Below are 16,421 nucleotides of genomic sequence, written 5' to 3' on the forward strand. Positions count from 1 at the left end.
TATATTGCAACAAAGTTTAAGCTATTTAAGATAAACAATTGTGATTTCTTGTTTTATAATTTGCAGCAATTCAAGAATAAAATTGTAGTTTATATTTATTTCCTAATTTTAATGGTAGTCATGAGATTTTTCAAAGTGAGATAATGGGAAAAGTTAGGATAGAGAAAATAACAGCAGTTATTTTCCTGAACTGAAAATATATTTCTAATAGGTACTTATCTCTATTCACATTTTTTCTCATTTAATGCTTCTCTTTATATTCAAATTTGTTTTTGCTTGACAGCAACTTAGACATTTCAGTCTACTTAATGATCAATTTAGTTTAAAGTGTCTTTGCATGTAAATTATAATGCAACAACCATCCACCAACAGAAGTGTGACGCACTTTCTTGATGCAGGTTACTCCCTCTGATTGATTGTGCCGAACAGTCACTTTGGGATTAGGCAGAAAATAAGCCTCAGTAATGAGGAGGAAGAGTGGGAAGTGCGAGAAGAGGTATCTATTGGATGTATATTGTCAATGTAGTACTTCTGATAGTGTGCCTCACCTTTTCTTGTATGAAAGCTAAAATGCTTCATTGAAAACTTGAGGGACCAGTGTAACTCATTATAGATGAACACCTCCTTCGAAAGTGTTTGGAGAAAATCCCTAAAGATTTACCTCTGTTTGGAGAGGAATGCCAGTAAGAGACCACACCACTTCTGTACCAGGTATACTCTTTGCCCAGTATAATAGTGTTATGTAACTGGGCATAAATCATGAGGGGAACATTTTTGATCTGATAAAAAGATGGTTGATCTCGCCATACATGTCATGGAAATCTCTATAAAGCTTAACCTAAGATATGAATGCATACAGGGCTCCCAACTACAGAATTAATGGTGGGAAAAGATAAAACAGATGTACCCCATGGTATAAAATGGCTGGAATACGAGTTTACTCTAGCCCCAAACCAGACAGAATTTGGTATTTATTGTCTGATCAGTAGGAGGAAGAGGTCTTGCACAGTCTTTACCTTGAGTTTAAGAGACAGAAATTTCATATTGTCCCATTAATCAGGCTCCTCGATGTGGATTCCTGTATATAGTGAGGGAATCTCCCAGGGAAGGTTCTGTTTTTTCCGTTTACCTCTTGTGGGATCTAAATATCCACCCACGTGTTTCCTATATGTAATGACCTGTGAAGGGGAGGAGAGGATACAGGTGGTTGAGGAGTTTAACCCTAACACACCACTTTGGCCTTGAATTTCTGTAGATGGGCAGCCTTGGGGTTGGTCCACTAGTGCTAGGGTCAACCAAGTACCTGTGTTGGATGTTCTCAACATGTATTAAGGTTATTGTATCTAATGCTGGTGTTTGGATATAGTGCTCACAAAACCCTGGCATTGCTGCAGTGTCCTTATTTGGCATTGTAGTGCATCCCATCATAAGGTGGGTGGGGTCAGTTGGCACCAAAATATCTTTTTATTATGGATCCTTCAAATGAAAACTTAAATCAAATAGTGTAAAACAGTCTACAGGTAAACGGCCACATCTTGAAGATTCTGAGCAGTAATCTTCAACATCTGTAACACCTGCACCTCATTTTCTTCTACTTTATTCTCATTCAGATAAACCTTTAGGGCAGATTCTCCCTTTTTTATTCAGGAGGGACTTGTTGGCTCTCGAAATTAAGTCAAAAAGCTTTGCCTTGGTGACATGTTGGTGGAAACATCTACATCTCAACAAAGTGTACTTCTCTTGCATTCAAAAGTGATTAGGGATATACCTATTTAGGTCATGTCTTGTGCCACTTTGAATTTGTCATGAGGAGTTATTGTTGAGATGGATTTGAAGAACATCCTTAAGTCAGAGATTTTTGCTGGTTTCTCCATCCAAGGAGTTTCTCACAAAGATGGAATTATGATACCAGCCAGTGTCCTCATTCTGACATTTACATCACCATGTCCACCTTCCCACCATCAAGGCAGGTTACCTTAATTGCAAGGTACAGCCATAATTTTAAACCCTCTAGGATGTTTCCAGTGTCAGCAGTTTAGTCACTTGAAGACATCATGTCGTGGTTCCTTGACGTGTGCTCTTTCTGATGGCAAGGACTACGATGCCTATAAGTATAAAACAGACCCTCATTCTGTCAACTGTCTTACTTTCGTTCTTGTCCTAAATGGTTGGAAGAAAAATAGGTGTAGCATTTGAAAACAAATCTAAACATTACATACTTCATCTCGGACATATGCTGCTGCATTTCATTCCACAACTACAGTGGGAGTGCAGATGGGTCTCTTTGTGCCTCCAAAAGAATCATTCTAAAGCCAAATGAAAAGTCTTTGATCTCCATGGTTAAAAGAGTTGGTTAATCAACGTAAACACCCATCTCTGTCCATAACGTACATTACAACAAATCCAAACATCCACTTTCTTTGGTTCCAAGTAAGGACATTTCCTTGGGTACATCTTTTTCTCCCACCCCAAGATGCAAAATAATCGTTCGTTCACGTCTCAGTTGCTGGAATTCTTTTCCAACAACAAAGACCTACTCAGTCAACCCAAGGCAGGATTCATGGAGTTCAACAGACCTCTCTCTCAAATAAAGAGAATAAAGAAAAATGATGTGGTTTTAAACAAAAGGACTCTCCACCCAATTTGCTTACACATAGATAAAAATGACCACCTTGATACAATAGAAATGTCAAGGCTTACATTCTAATCTGGCTGACATCAAAGCACTGGTTGCTTCATATCATCCTGTATATCTTTCTTTACAGAAAATATTTCTGAAATCTGTTGATACAGTCACCTTTTGGCAGTTTTCTTTGTACAGAAATGACAGACTGTATGATGGACGAGTGCATGGAGAGGTGGCTCTGTTTGACAATCAGCTTATACCCACCTTATCTTTGCCACTCAACACCCTTGGAAGCTGTAGCCATCTGTTTCCTTGGGTCATACCATCACTGTTTGTTCTCTCTACTCTACCTATCACCTGGAGAGATCTATGAACAATCAGACCTTGATGGTTTTATTGAACAGTTGTTATCTCCCTTTTTAATGCTGGGGGACTTTAATGGACATCATCTCCTCTGGGGAAGTACTAACATTGACAGGAGGATTTGCTTTGTAGAGTGTATGCTCTATGAGCACAATCTTTCTCTTTTTAATACTGGTTCTTATGCCTATTTTCATGCACCTTGTCAGTTCTTTACTGCTATTGATCTCTCAATTTGCTTCCCTTCAATATTCTCCCACTTTTCATTGAGAGGTGACAATAATGCATGAGGCAGTGATCATTTTCCTATAATTTTGAAAGACTGATTGTGGTCGATGCCACTCAATCCATGTGCCCAGGTGGAAGCTGGATCAATCAAAGTGGCCCTCTTTCACTGCTTTCTTAGAACTTGATCCTGCCATCATATGCAAGCCATCAATAGATGTCTGTGTGGTAGCAATAACTGACTGTATTATACAGGCGGCTTCTCAATGTATTCCTAAAACCTCGAAACGTTTTCCACTATATCCTCGTCTGTGGTGGAATTCTTTCTACCACACAGCATGGAAAGCTCAAAAACAGGCCTGGGATACTTTTTGTGGGTATCCCACACTTGCATACCTCATCAATTTCCAGTGGGCCCATGCACATGCTTGGTGGGTAAGATGTCAAAGCCAGAAGGACTCTTGGATTAAGTTCAGAGCCAGCATATCTTCTACCACCAGTTCCAAAGTCATATGGGACAAGATTTGAAAAGTCAGTGGGCAAAATAATTCTGCTCCTCTCTCAATCTTGCTCTCTGGCCAGGAAGTAGCTTATACCCGGAGCATTGCTGATACTGTAGGTGAAAGCTTTTGCTATATATCTTGCACTTCTGCTTCATCCTCCACCTTCTTAGCCATCAAGACTTGGGCAGAGCAGTCATCTCTTTCCTTTTAAGCTGAGTGTCTATTATTATAATCATCCCTTTACACTGGTGTAACTCAAACTGGCCCTTCATCTGTTGGACCTGATAATGTACATTGTGAAATGCTGTGCCATCTATCTCCTGCTTCTCTTACTATTCTTGTGATTTGTTTTTAACTGGATCTGGCAGGAAAATACTTTTTCCTGATGCTGGGGAAGGATCCCAAGATTCCTTTAAACTACCGTCCAATTGCTTTGACGAGCTGTCTCTGTAAGACGTTAGATAGGATGGTTAATGCTCATCTTGTTTGGTACCTCAAATCAAACAACCTCGCCGACCCAGTGTGGGTTCTGATGGTAGCATTCCACCATGGACCACCTGATTTAACTTGAAACATCAAAAAGAAAAGCTTTCTCCAATGACATCTTGCATCAATGTCAGCCTTATGGTATAACATTGGAGGTATGACCATTTGTAATGGACAGGTGATTCAAAGTTCATGTGGGTTTGACACTTTCCTGTTCTTTTCTACAGGAAGTTGGAGTCCCTCAGGGTTGTGTTCTGAGTTTCACACTTTTCACTATAAAAAAATTAATGCCATCACTGAACAACTTCTTCTCATTGTTGCAAACGGGTTCCATGTCGACAACTTTCACATCTCATGTCAGTCATTGAAAGCAATGTATATTGAGCAGCAACTACAAACTGCCCTTAGTTGTTTACTGAAGTGAACCACAGCAAACTGTTTTATCTTATCTCTATCTAAAACTGTGAGCATGCACTTTTGCCACAAATGGGGTATTCACACTGATCCTGAACTCTGTATCAGTGAAGTTTTGCTGCCTGCGGTCCCTAAGACCAAGTTATTGGGGCTTATCTTTGACTAAGCTGACATTTATACCACTCGTCAAGCAGCTACAGGTCAAATGTACAAGAACACTTCTATCCAGTTTTTCTGGATATTTAGCCACGTTGGTATTCACGGAAATGAGCTCATCGACACTGCAGCTGAATCTATCTGTTCTGACATTATCACTGCTGTGCCTGTTCCATACATGGACTATGGTCCTGTATTCAAGGCTTGTCTTCATGCCAGTTGGCAGTCGACTTGGAGTGAGCAATGTGAAAACAAGCTTTTTCAAACAAAACTCTGAATTAGACTTTGGCCATTTTGCTGCTGTTAGGATTGGAAAAAGGAAGTTGAACAAGACTACGCATTGGTCAGTTTTTTAACTCATCATTTTCTTTTATCTGGGACTTGTGCACCAATGTGTTGTCTGTGTAACACTCAGGTCACCATAAGCTACATTTTACTGTCTTGCTGTCGTTATGACTTTCAACGACTGTACCATTTTGAACATGTTCTGTCCCAAGGTTTGTCCGTAACATTAGACAGTGTTGTTGGTGATGGTGACACTGTCCACCATGGAAATGTTTTTAGTTTTTAAAGGCCATTAATCTTTTTAATGCTATTTAAGTTTTTTAATTTACACATGAGACCTTTTTTAATGTGACTCCTTTTTAAGAATCAAAGTCCACCTAGTTCAATTTGAAATTAGAAAATGGCCGTAACGTCAAATAACTTGAAACCAGGACTGGGAAGGCCAACTTCAGGTGACTAATGCTGATTTTTGAACTTACCAGTTAGTTATTTTAGCAAGTTATGATACTTAGTTATGCTACAGAAAGTCCTTTACAACTTTTTGTCTTACTGCTGTAGACTATATGTAAAAAATTGTATTTAATGCTGTTTGTTTTTAATTCAAAAATTAAACTTCTTGTTTTACCTTAATTTTCTTTTATGAATTTTAATAATTTTAGTTTAATTTTAACTTTTTACCAGATGTTTGGTGCAGATACCCTAGTTGCTTTGCACCATAACACCAAACCAACCCACTAAACAGGACATGTAAATCTACAACCAACACCAGCCACTCGGGCATTCCACATCCAAATGACAGTGGAAGAGATGTGCCAGTGTGGTGGTTTACTCAAATCCAGGAACAGTTGTACCTGTTATACACAGTGCAACATTAGTCTCTGGATTTGAACCTCATGGAGGTGAAGAACATTTGAGAAACTATACATGCTCCTTGAATTACATCAGCCTTCAGGACTCTATCAGATGAAATTGGAGTGCAAATAGCAGAACAAAATGACCACAATATGTTGAGGAATCCTTACCCACATCTGTAAGGATTTATTTTTGTTAATCCAGTTCTAATGCAGAATGATTCTGTGAAAGCAACATCTATTTAATTGCAGGATCAATAATCTTAACAAGAAGGAAGAATTGCATTATGGTGGATCTACACAGGATATAGCATATGATTCAGGTGGAGGATCTATGCCATCTACATCTGCATAACACTACCAACCTACTCTCAAATGAATGGAATTGAACACATTCAGAAGGCAGTCACCATAGTCCACCACCCTAGAAGTAGAAACTTAAATGTAATAAGAACTCCCTTTCTCCACTAAGAATGTGAAGTATTGTGTCAGGCAGAATAATGTACTCTGGCAAGGAAGAAATGGTCAACATATGAAAGTAGTGGGAGATTAATGTATAAGGAGTGTTTCACATACTTTATAAAAGAATCTTTTCCAAAGAACAACCTGTAAAAGACTTGTGGAAGATGGTGACAGTGAGTAATACACCAGGCTAATAAGATGATGAACTGAGCTTATCTGGTTTGAAGGAGAAAAGTTGCATTGTAATAAAAGATTCCAGTGAATGAAGAAGTGGGATAAAGAACCAAATAAGTAAACTATGTAAGCAGTATAATAATGAAGAGCTTGAACAGAACAAAGAAGGCTAACTGGACTAGTAAGGGAGGAAAGGAAAAATGAATTGGCAGGAAGGAAGAAGTCTCCTCACAAGCATTTGAAGTTTCAGGCAGGAATAATCAATCTGGATAAAAGAGGACATGTGGAATAGAGAAGAAACAACAATGGTAAAAAAATCTCAGCTCAATGCTCACAGGCAAAGAGGAGGAAATTAATCTGAAGGGATAGGTGATGCATGAAAAAGGTCAAACCTAAAACAGAGGGAGAAAGATAGTTGTATCCCAATCTGAAAGGACTGCCTCACAGGGAGATTGATTAATCTGGAAGGAATGCAATAACATGGAAATTGTAGGAAGAAAACACAGGATGGTACCTGGAAAAAGGGAAGGTATTGGACTAGGCTGCACAATAATCTTTGATGGATGAAACAGAAGCACCATTATTCAAAGTCAGGAGAGGAAAAAAGTCCCGAGCAGAGTGACTAATGGTAGAAAACCTTTCACTTCCATTTATAAACCATGAGGAAGGAAGTGTGAATGAAGTGGGGGAAAAAGGGATACTACATGTGTGGATTAACTGAACCTCCTCATGAGAGACTGTGTAAATGCCACACATGAAGACAGAATGTGTGAAATGCAGAAAGAAAGGAGTGCCAGTGGCTGAGGTTTGCAAAGGAGAGATGATGTCAAAGAAAGAATTAATGAAGGAATTGTCTGAAGTGGCAACCATTGTTGTACTGACCAGAAAGGAGCAACAAGAAGGGCCAAACATGGAATGGATTGGACATTGTACAATTTAATTAATTGTGGGAAGGAGCTGGATTGGGGACTGAGAAGATCTACAGCCAAGATCTGCAAATGGGAAACCAGAGGAGAAAAGAGTGGTAAATTACCTGTCATGTGGTTAAAAGCAATCAGAACATGACATGCCACAAGACATGTAAAGGAGTTCCAATGTCGGAGATCAGTAATGGGCATTCCCTTGATAATTAATTTACAAGACAACATTGGAATAGCAGAATGTATCATAACCACTTTTATCAGAACAAAGGAAATAAAAGGTCCAAAGCATGAGGTATTGCTAGAAGCTTCACAATTTTGTTTTGGAAGGATTATTTGATTGGAGACCACCCCCTCCAAGAGCCTTCTGATGGCTGCCCCACATCTCCAACTCCCGAAAGAGGAATGTATGGAAAGATGAAAAGAGTAGTTAAACAGCACATCTGTTGTAGTGTTGTCTCTGTTAATGGAGATCATCTGGAATAGAAGGAGGGAGGGTAATGGAGGACTCTCAGGAATCCCAAACAAGATTCCATGGGTCAAGCAATGTCTGCTGAAGAAAACACATATGCATCTGGTCTAAATCTTCAAAGGTGATAGAACCTTGCATGCAAAAAGTGAGGAAAATGATAGGGAGTGGAGGAGTGAAAGTTCCATTGAATGTGGGCACTGGGGAGAAGATTGACTCCTACTGAAACATGTGCATAAAAATGCCCCAAAGTAGACAAGATATTTAGTAGGCATAAGGAAAGATTTCTTTATGCTGATAATCCAACCCTCATATGAGCTGTTTTGCTTGAAAGTAGGTGATTGAGGCAAGAAGCTTCAGGTTCAGAAAGGGTAAACAGAAGCCAGTTGTCCATGGAGTGATGTAAATGCAAACTCAATCTAGGCAAACTCTTTGGTCACCCAACATAAGGCATAAAATTCCAAAACAAGCATGATCTGGAGAAAAATGCAAAGCCTGGATAGGGAAAACTAACATGCTGTGGAAGTAGAATTTGAAATGCTTTGGAAAGATGCTGGCAAGTGGTAGAATCTCAAAGTAAAGGGAAGACATAGAATTGGGTGACTGTGGTGTGGGAAGAGGAGCTGGAGAAACAGTGTAAGAGTACCCTCATCACCCATGGGATGGGTGTAACAGGTCAACAAAACTGGAAAAATGACTGGTACCTACAGGCTAGCTTTCAGAACTGTTGGTGGAGATAGATATGATGATGATCAAAATGCCACACTAAAGAACCTCAGAAGGAGGGAAGAAGCAAGTGTTGGAAGCTGAAATTATAGTGGGTTAAGACAAAAGAGCAACCAAAGAAAAATGTTTGATTGTTGTCTTGCAAGCTCCATATGTGACTCCAAAAGGCTGTTATATCACCAAAATGAGATCCTTGCAGAAAATGGACCATCTGAAGGTTGCATACTTATGTAGATAAGTAGGTGGTGAGTGTATGCAAGACAAGTGTCCTTCCCCAGGAGAATCAAGCACAAGAAAGCCATATGCAATGGAATAGGGTAGGGGAGGATAATTGGATCAATATGAAGTGAACATTGGATTGCCTCAGAAAGAAGGTCGATGGATGAAAGGTACCAAAGAAGACTGGGACTGGAAGACGTTTGCAGAACTCTCTGGGACAGCACACACACACACACACACACACACACACACACACACACACACACACACACACACACACACACACACACACACACACACACACACAGAGTATAATAAACACAAACCACTGAGAGACCACAAAAGGTAAATCCGCCTACAGATAAGCCAGTGTATGAGAATGTAAAACCTATGTTGGTCAGGTTATGTAGCCTCCTGCCTTCATTTGAGACAAAGAATGAACAGCATATAATCTGGAGGAGAAACAAAGTACTTGGAAAATATGGCAGTGTGTAAGATGGGAAAGAGTGTGACATGAAACAGGGGATAGATATAAGATCACATACATGAGAAATCAAATCCGTGAAGGCTAAGGGGGTTCTGGCTCATTCCTCATGAGAGGCATAGGCTTTCATGGAAGAGGGTGAAAGAAATTGACAGTCAAAATCCTCATCGTTATTAAAGGTTCCACTGAAAGTACCTGTGCATGGTCAGGAGAAGAGGGATGACCCACACAAAGTTCAATTAACTGATAAACAGAAACCAAGACCCTCATGCTTGAAGCCTGGGTCATAGAAGTCAAAGTAACAGCTTCAGTAGCAGAAGTTGTGGCATGAAATTAAGTCATACTTGACTGTGAAGGAATTTGGAATCCAATAAAAAAAATGTCATACCAAAGAAGAAGTTAACTTGTTAATAAACCACAGTTAACAAAGCTGTAGAAACTTCAAAGTACTAATTTGAAAAAAAAAGAATGTATTACATAAAGTTGCATGAAAATCTTGTATGTCTGAACTCTGCAACTACCTGATAAGAAGTGACTATTAAGTGAAAGTGAATAAAGAGAACCTGCATCAGGAGAATGTGTTGCATTTCTATTGGTGGAGGGTCCACACATGATATTTTACATGTGAAGATGCAGTAAACCATATTGGTCATTGAGTAGATGGGTGTTTCAAGGCTGAGAAAGAAAATAATCCATTTAAATAGAGGGTATTACTGAGTGAGAAAAACTGTTATATAAGAAGAGGTGAAGTACCCTATCAGAAAATAGTTTGTTTTTTTTCAGAAAAACATTTTCAATATTTATTTAAAAGGTTTTAAGAGATTTAAACTTTTTTTTTTTTTTTACTTGAATAAAATGTTTTTAATTGTAACATGAAATTCACTTTATAGTTGAGCAGTCAGTACTCTTGACTCCATAGATCTACATGTAAAATTTTTAATTTTTGTTTACAACTGTTAACTGAAATGTTACCAAATATTGTGAACATACATTGAGTACTTTCAGACTTATATGTATACCTTCATGGTTACAAGTTATTTACATGGTGGTTAGGAGATTGTGTAAAATACATGATCATTGCAAAATAGGTAGTTTATTTATGCTTTGTTGATAAGTCTGTTTAGGAGTTTGCTTCAGTTTTGCAGTTTTTAATTTTAAATGTGAGGATTCTTCTCATTAGAGTGGTGAAAAATTGCTTTATTTTTATGCTAATGTGGCACCCAAAACTATTTATGTACAAAATTCATATATATATTTGTTATTTGTATACAGTGTTAAAATTATATTGTGTGATAAATGCCAAATGTGTCTTTTTAATTTTTTATGCCATTTTATAATTTATGCTATATTGAAAAAAAGTTTTTTATTAGCAGCTACTGTGATTTAAGTTGCTTGATAGTATAAATTTTTGAATCAAATGTTTTTCATATTTTATTAAAACTTTTTCACTTTTTTTTTTTCCAGTTATTATATCTACTAAGATATAGCTCCATCTACCACATAGTATTTGTTTAGTTAGTGTAATTTTAAGATCTCTTTCTTATATATTTTCATTAACTATAGAGCAGTACTTCATCTATAAAACAATCAACTTAGCTTTTTATAGAAAAGGTTTTGCTTACTTGGTGGATCAAGGCTGTACGAAAGGAATAAAAAAAAAATGTCTGCTTTATAGCCATCAAACAGCTAATTACAGTATATATGCTGTTATATAATTATAATTTATTGTCAAAAGATTATGTAGCTATTATTTCACAACAGCTTTCAGAAACCTCTTATTAGAGTTTATAGAAAGAGTATTTATACCTTAACCCTCCTATGTTTTTGACATTAAATGTTTAAAACAAACTTAAAAGAGTTTTTACATTTTTATGTGAAAAATATGAAAAGATAAACGTTAATTTCAGATTCATTACTATGGAACAAACAAGACGATTAGTATTAATGCTGGAAAATGATCCCAAAGTTTTGACCCTGCCTCTAATAGGGATGTAAGTTTTAATTTTGCATAACAATGATTTATTTCTATACATTTATTTTAATGAATGTTATGTTTTGTCACAAAACTATGAACTTGTACTTCTTTTTTTGTAATGTTGAAAACAAATTACTTCTTTTCTCAATACAATTGTGTAACTTGTATTTAAAATATTATATTTCATTGTTGTTAACTTACCAACCTATTTGAACATTAACAACAATTTAGTATTTTATGGTATTAAGTACTTCATTTAAGAAGTGTCAGTAAGGACAGTAATACTTAATAGTAGGTATCATGATGAAACAAAATGGTTGCTATAAAAATTGCATTTTTAAAATGTCTGAATATTGACAATGATTATTTCACAGTACTGGCTGAGCAAAATTAACAATCATTGTACTTGTACAGCTGCTTAGATCACTATGTACATGTTTATGGAGTAAATTAAAATTTTGCTGTTTCAATACATTTTCATTTAAGTAAGTGACTTTTATAGGCAAACATAGAAGAGATGACTAACTTCATCACTCTAATTTAATTTTTTCACAGAATTCTTCCATCTGGTATTGCTGCGAGTTCTTTCTTGTACCATAAAGGATATTAGTGTGTGTGTGTCTGTATATAGTAATATAGAAAGTTTTAATGCTACAAAACATGTTGAAACAAGAAAGTGAAAATTACAACTCTTGAGTTTCTTAATTTTTTAAAATTTTGATTAACCTACTTTGTTTCAATATATTTTGTAGCATTAAAACTATCTATATTACTATAGTTGATGACTAGTTGTCATTTCTAAAACTTGTATATATCTACTTATGTGCATATTCCACAATACATCTCTGAAAATCCTAAATCTAAAATTTATATGGATACCAGTTTCAACATGCATTCACATATTCTGTTCAATCCATCTTTTATTTGTGAAAGGAATGCACACACATACTCAACTCATTTTTTAACAGAAATTGGATTATAAAGGACACCGTGGAAATGTTGAAATTTGTCTATATATGTTTGTTAACATATAATAGTCGATATGAACATTATTTTAAATTACGTTACACTGTGTTATGTGATTACCAAGTATTAGCCAGAGATGTATTTGCATATTCAATAGGTAAATATCTGAGTAATCTTCTGAAAATTTCATACATATTTTTAGTTTGATTTGTTTTATTTTCTAATTGTATTCTAGCGTTATAATACTGTCCTTTTTTGTTTGTTTTCTGATACTGTTTTGAAGAAAAGGATTGTTTTAATTTTGCATGATTATTAACTTTTAATTGTTTTGTAGTGTAAAGTAACATAAAATTATTGATTATTTTGTATGTTTGCATTATAGCTGGGTAAGTGGTGTATCAGGTATCTGTCATCCATATGTTTGGGCTGCCTCTTTAAGGTACTTGAATTGCTCAAGTTATCAAGATAGGTAAGTTTTGTTTTAATCTAAGTCAATTTCTAGTAGAAACATTTTGTACTTTGGGTGGTTATTATGGTTAACATTTAATGCAAATATTAACATGCTTCTTAAAGCATCTCTTGGAAAATTGCATATGCAAAGCTGCATACAATTAATCAAGAAAAGTACTGAAGTTGTGAAACTAACATAGTTTAAAAAGTTTATTTGGTATTCACAGTATTTTATATACTGAGCACTTAACTTTCAGTGCTTGGTGAAACTCCATTTTGCATGTTAATTTAGTTTGTTGTTATTGTCTTTTTCCAAAAAAGTTCTTGTATAATTCATAATTTAGTTGAATTTCTTCTGCTGAACATAAATTTAAAAAAAAAATTAATGGAGAAATTATTTTTTCAATACTTTAAATTTTTTACATTGCTGTGAGTAGTACATTGGTTAAACATTTATACTGACCATAAGATAAGGCATGTTAATGTACCTGATTAAAAACATGTATGATTTTTTTTTCTTCTTTTTGTAATGTGGTATAATACCAAGTCATAAAAGCTAATCTTCTCTAATGTTTATTTCTATATAGTGATGTTTTTTGAGTATACTTTGTATTTTATGAAAGGAGAAATTGATATTTTGCCAATTTATTTTAACATTGGTGCCTTTGGTACATAGTTTTTGCATTAAGTAGTAGTATTTTGTTTTATTTTCATAGGAACCTTTTGGTTCATTTCTTTTGTTTTGAGTACATTGAGTACATTATATTAAAACATTTGTATATTGCAAATCAGTAAGTCATATGATAACCACAGCTGATGTCAGTTTCCGGGTAAGGCATGTACCAGAAGTACTTTCTGTATTAACATTTCACAGGCAATAGAATGTCACTAAAGAATACTACCTTTTTGAAACAAAATATTCACTTAAAGATGTGTTGAAATTGAAGGTTTAGAATTTCCAAGATGGGAACATCATTTGTTATTAATATCATGGAAAAGAAAAATATTAATCAATTTGGGGCACCAAGCACAGAGAGAGACTTGCAAAAGCTATTAATTCAGCCATGGTAAACAAAGCAAGCCATCTTATAACAGATGAGAATCTACAAACGCAAAGATCGGTGGTTAACTCTTTCACTATGGGCTTGATGCCATGGGATGACCTCATAACCATTTGGTGTTTGTATACAAAAGCTTTGTAATGTTTACTGATAATCTAAACATTTAATGAGCATACACATACTATATTAAAAGTTATAGCATGAAAAGTATAACAAAGTATCAGATTTTTATGTCAAATTTTAAGATTTTTTCAAGTAATGATTTTCTCATACATTTTGTTTTCAATATTTATTCAATATGAAAAAGTAATTTTGATTATCAGATTGAAAAATTTTTATGGATCAGAAACTTTTCAAATTTATCTTGCATAATTATGAAACTGTTTTTTTTTTATCTTTTTCTGTAATTTTCGCCATTATATCTGTATAGATTTAGTCAATTTGACCTCCCCCCTCCCGAACATAACCAGTATAAAAATTAGGATATAGATATGAATTATCCTTTGGATTGCTTATATATACATACACATCAATGGGTGAAGTAGATGTATTTTAAAAAGTATTTTCAAAATTCTAAGAGGGGGGGATCACCTTGGTTGATTCAATAAATATATTGAAATCTTGGGAAATAAAAAAGATAGGTTTTTATCTTATATTCTAGCTTTTAAATAGCAGTAACTTAAATATCTACTTCATAAGAAATTATAGACTTTGTATTTGAACATCACAAACATTTAATTAGAACACATGCTGCATTCAACATACCTTGTGACACACAAAAATTAATATTTTTAGTTTTTTAAATGTTTACTTTTAAATTAAGAAAGTAACTAGTGTACAATACTAAAACTAGAATTATAATCTGCAGTTTGACATCAAACTGCAGGCATACATTCATAAAATAGAAATTCAATAAAGTTTTCACTGAATCTACAAATGCAGTGATGTGACTTTTGACTCGTGACCCTAGATCATGGAGATGGTGTTATGAAAACATCCATATCCTCGAGGTAGCAATACCCAACATAACCATGCATGGTCTTCAGATGGAAAAGCAACACAAGTCACATGGACACAAATTGCTTCCACATTTCTATTGAACCAGCACATTCATTAAGAAGCTGGAAAATAAAATTGGTGTTCATGACATTCTATACAAAGCCATGAAATGCCTATAAATTTTTATGCTATCTTACTGTTGAAATGGGTACTGAGAAATTGTTCTTGTACTCTAAATAGATCATGGGGAGGGTGCAGTGAGAATTGATGTATTTTGAACATTGAGAGACTTGTAACAAAACTTTCTAAAATGGAAAATACACTTTAGGGCTACACTATGTAACAACATTTTTACTTTTTCTTGTTCCTGGGCAGAAAGTTTTATTTCCTAACTGCTTATGCCTAAAGTAAATGAAAAAAACCTGTTGTTTCTCTTCAAACTTTGCTTTTGTGACCTGGGAGCATATAATGAAAACATGATAGGAGACTATATTTGGAGGTTGATATGTGAAAGTGATTTACGTTAGTCCCAAATCTCAAAACTACTCACTTCTAAACATTTTTGTACAACTTTAGTATAAAGACATAAATCTTGATTCATATGTTGTTTTATTCAGACTTTATGTAAATGAAAATGTGCAAACTTGCCTGTTTTTACATAGAAAATAGGTTAATTTCTAAATTTCATTATCCATATTAAAAAAACAAAAGTTTGAAGGAAATAATGGCCATTTTCTGTACTTTTACAACATAAGCAATTTAAGAAATAACACGCAGTGCTATTATCAAGATAATTAGTAATCAAATAGAGCATGACTGAACATGGCAACATGAACTATAATGATGTAGTGAGGCCTCAAAATAGTTTTAATATAACATTTTCAACTTGCATAGAGGATTTAATACATTTTATAAGAATGGTTTAAAAATGTAGATTCTGACAAAATGAATGACATGTTTAGCAGCTAATTCTCAACTGTTTGTCATTGGAATTTTGCCAGAATAGACTTTTGATTGGAATGAGTGTTAAATTTATGTGATGTTGTGAGGTTGTTAAATGACAGAAAGGCAACATACATAATACTCAAATAAATATTCTCTGGTATTCTCCATGGGAGTCTTTGTCAGCTTTGTGTGTGCATATCATTGGTAAATTCCAGAAATAAAACTGCAATCACAGAAGGCATTCATTATAAAATATTTATTTACTTACATTAATGGTAGTTCATATGTAATGCCTAACAATATTACTGAAAATATATTTAAATTATTTCTGAAATAGAAATATGTGAACTTTAGATAGCATTAACTAAGAGTTTTGTCTTAATTAAGTCTTTTTGTTTCATTTTATTTTTAATTCTTAAAAAGTAATAATTTTGTAATGTTTAAAAATAAAAGCAACTTTACAAACATGATTTCAGGGTGTGTCTACCCCCACAACCATTTCTAATCATGCTGTATGCTTCAGTAAACCACTCATCACCTCTATTTTATGACTGTGTCACTACATCTGGATCAAATAAATTTATACCATGTATGTTCAAGGGTTCTTTAGAAACATCTGTTGCAAAGGTGATGTACATTTTTTTTGGTGCTTTGTTTTAGAGAAT

The 16,421-nt window shown here is 34.9% G+C and overlaps 1 protein-coding gene across 8 annotated transcripts in view; it reads left to right on the forward strand.

Annotated features, from left to right (window-relative positions):
• The window catches only part of LOC143244896 (SCL-interrupting locus protein homolog), a 69,119-nt gene that overhangs the window by 19,964 nt on the left and 32,734 nt on the right, over nucleotides 1-16,421 (forward strand). For all 8 annotated transcript variants that reach the window (XM_076490381.1, XM_076490384.1, XM_076490378.1 and 5 more), the window contains exons 7-9: nucleotides 11,268-11,351; nucleotides 12,684-12,770; nucleotides 16,233-16,383. In XM_076490381.1, coding sequence (XP_076346496.1) covers nucleotides 11,268-11,351; nucleotides 12,684-12,770; nucleotides 16,233-16,383 — 322 coding nt within the window. The remainder of the gene's footprint in view (nucleotides 1-11,267; nucleotides 11,352-12,683; nucleotides 12,771-16,232; nucleotides 16,384-16,421) is intronic.

This window comes from Tachypleus tridentatus, chromosome 2 (genome assembly GCF_004210375.1).
Source record: "Tachypleus tridentatus isolate NWPU-2018 chromosome 2, ASM421037v1, whole genome shotgun sequence".
In the NCBI taxonomy this organism is placed as follows: Eukaryota; Metazoa; Arthropoda; class Merostomata; order Xiphosura; family Limulidae; genus Tachypleus; species Tachypleus tridentatus.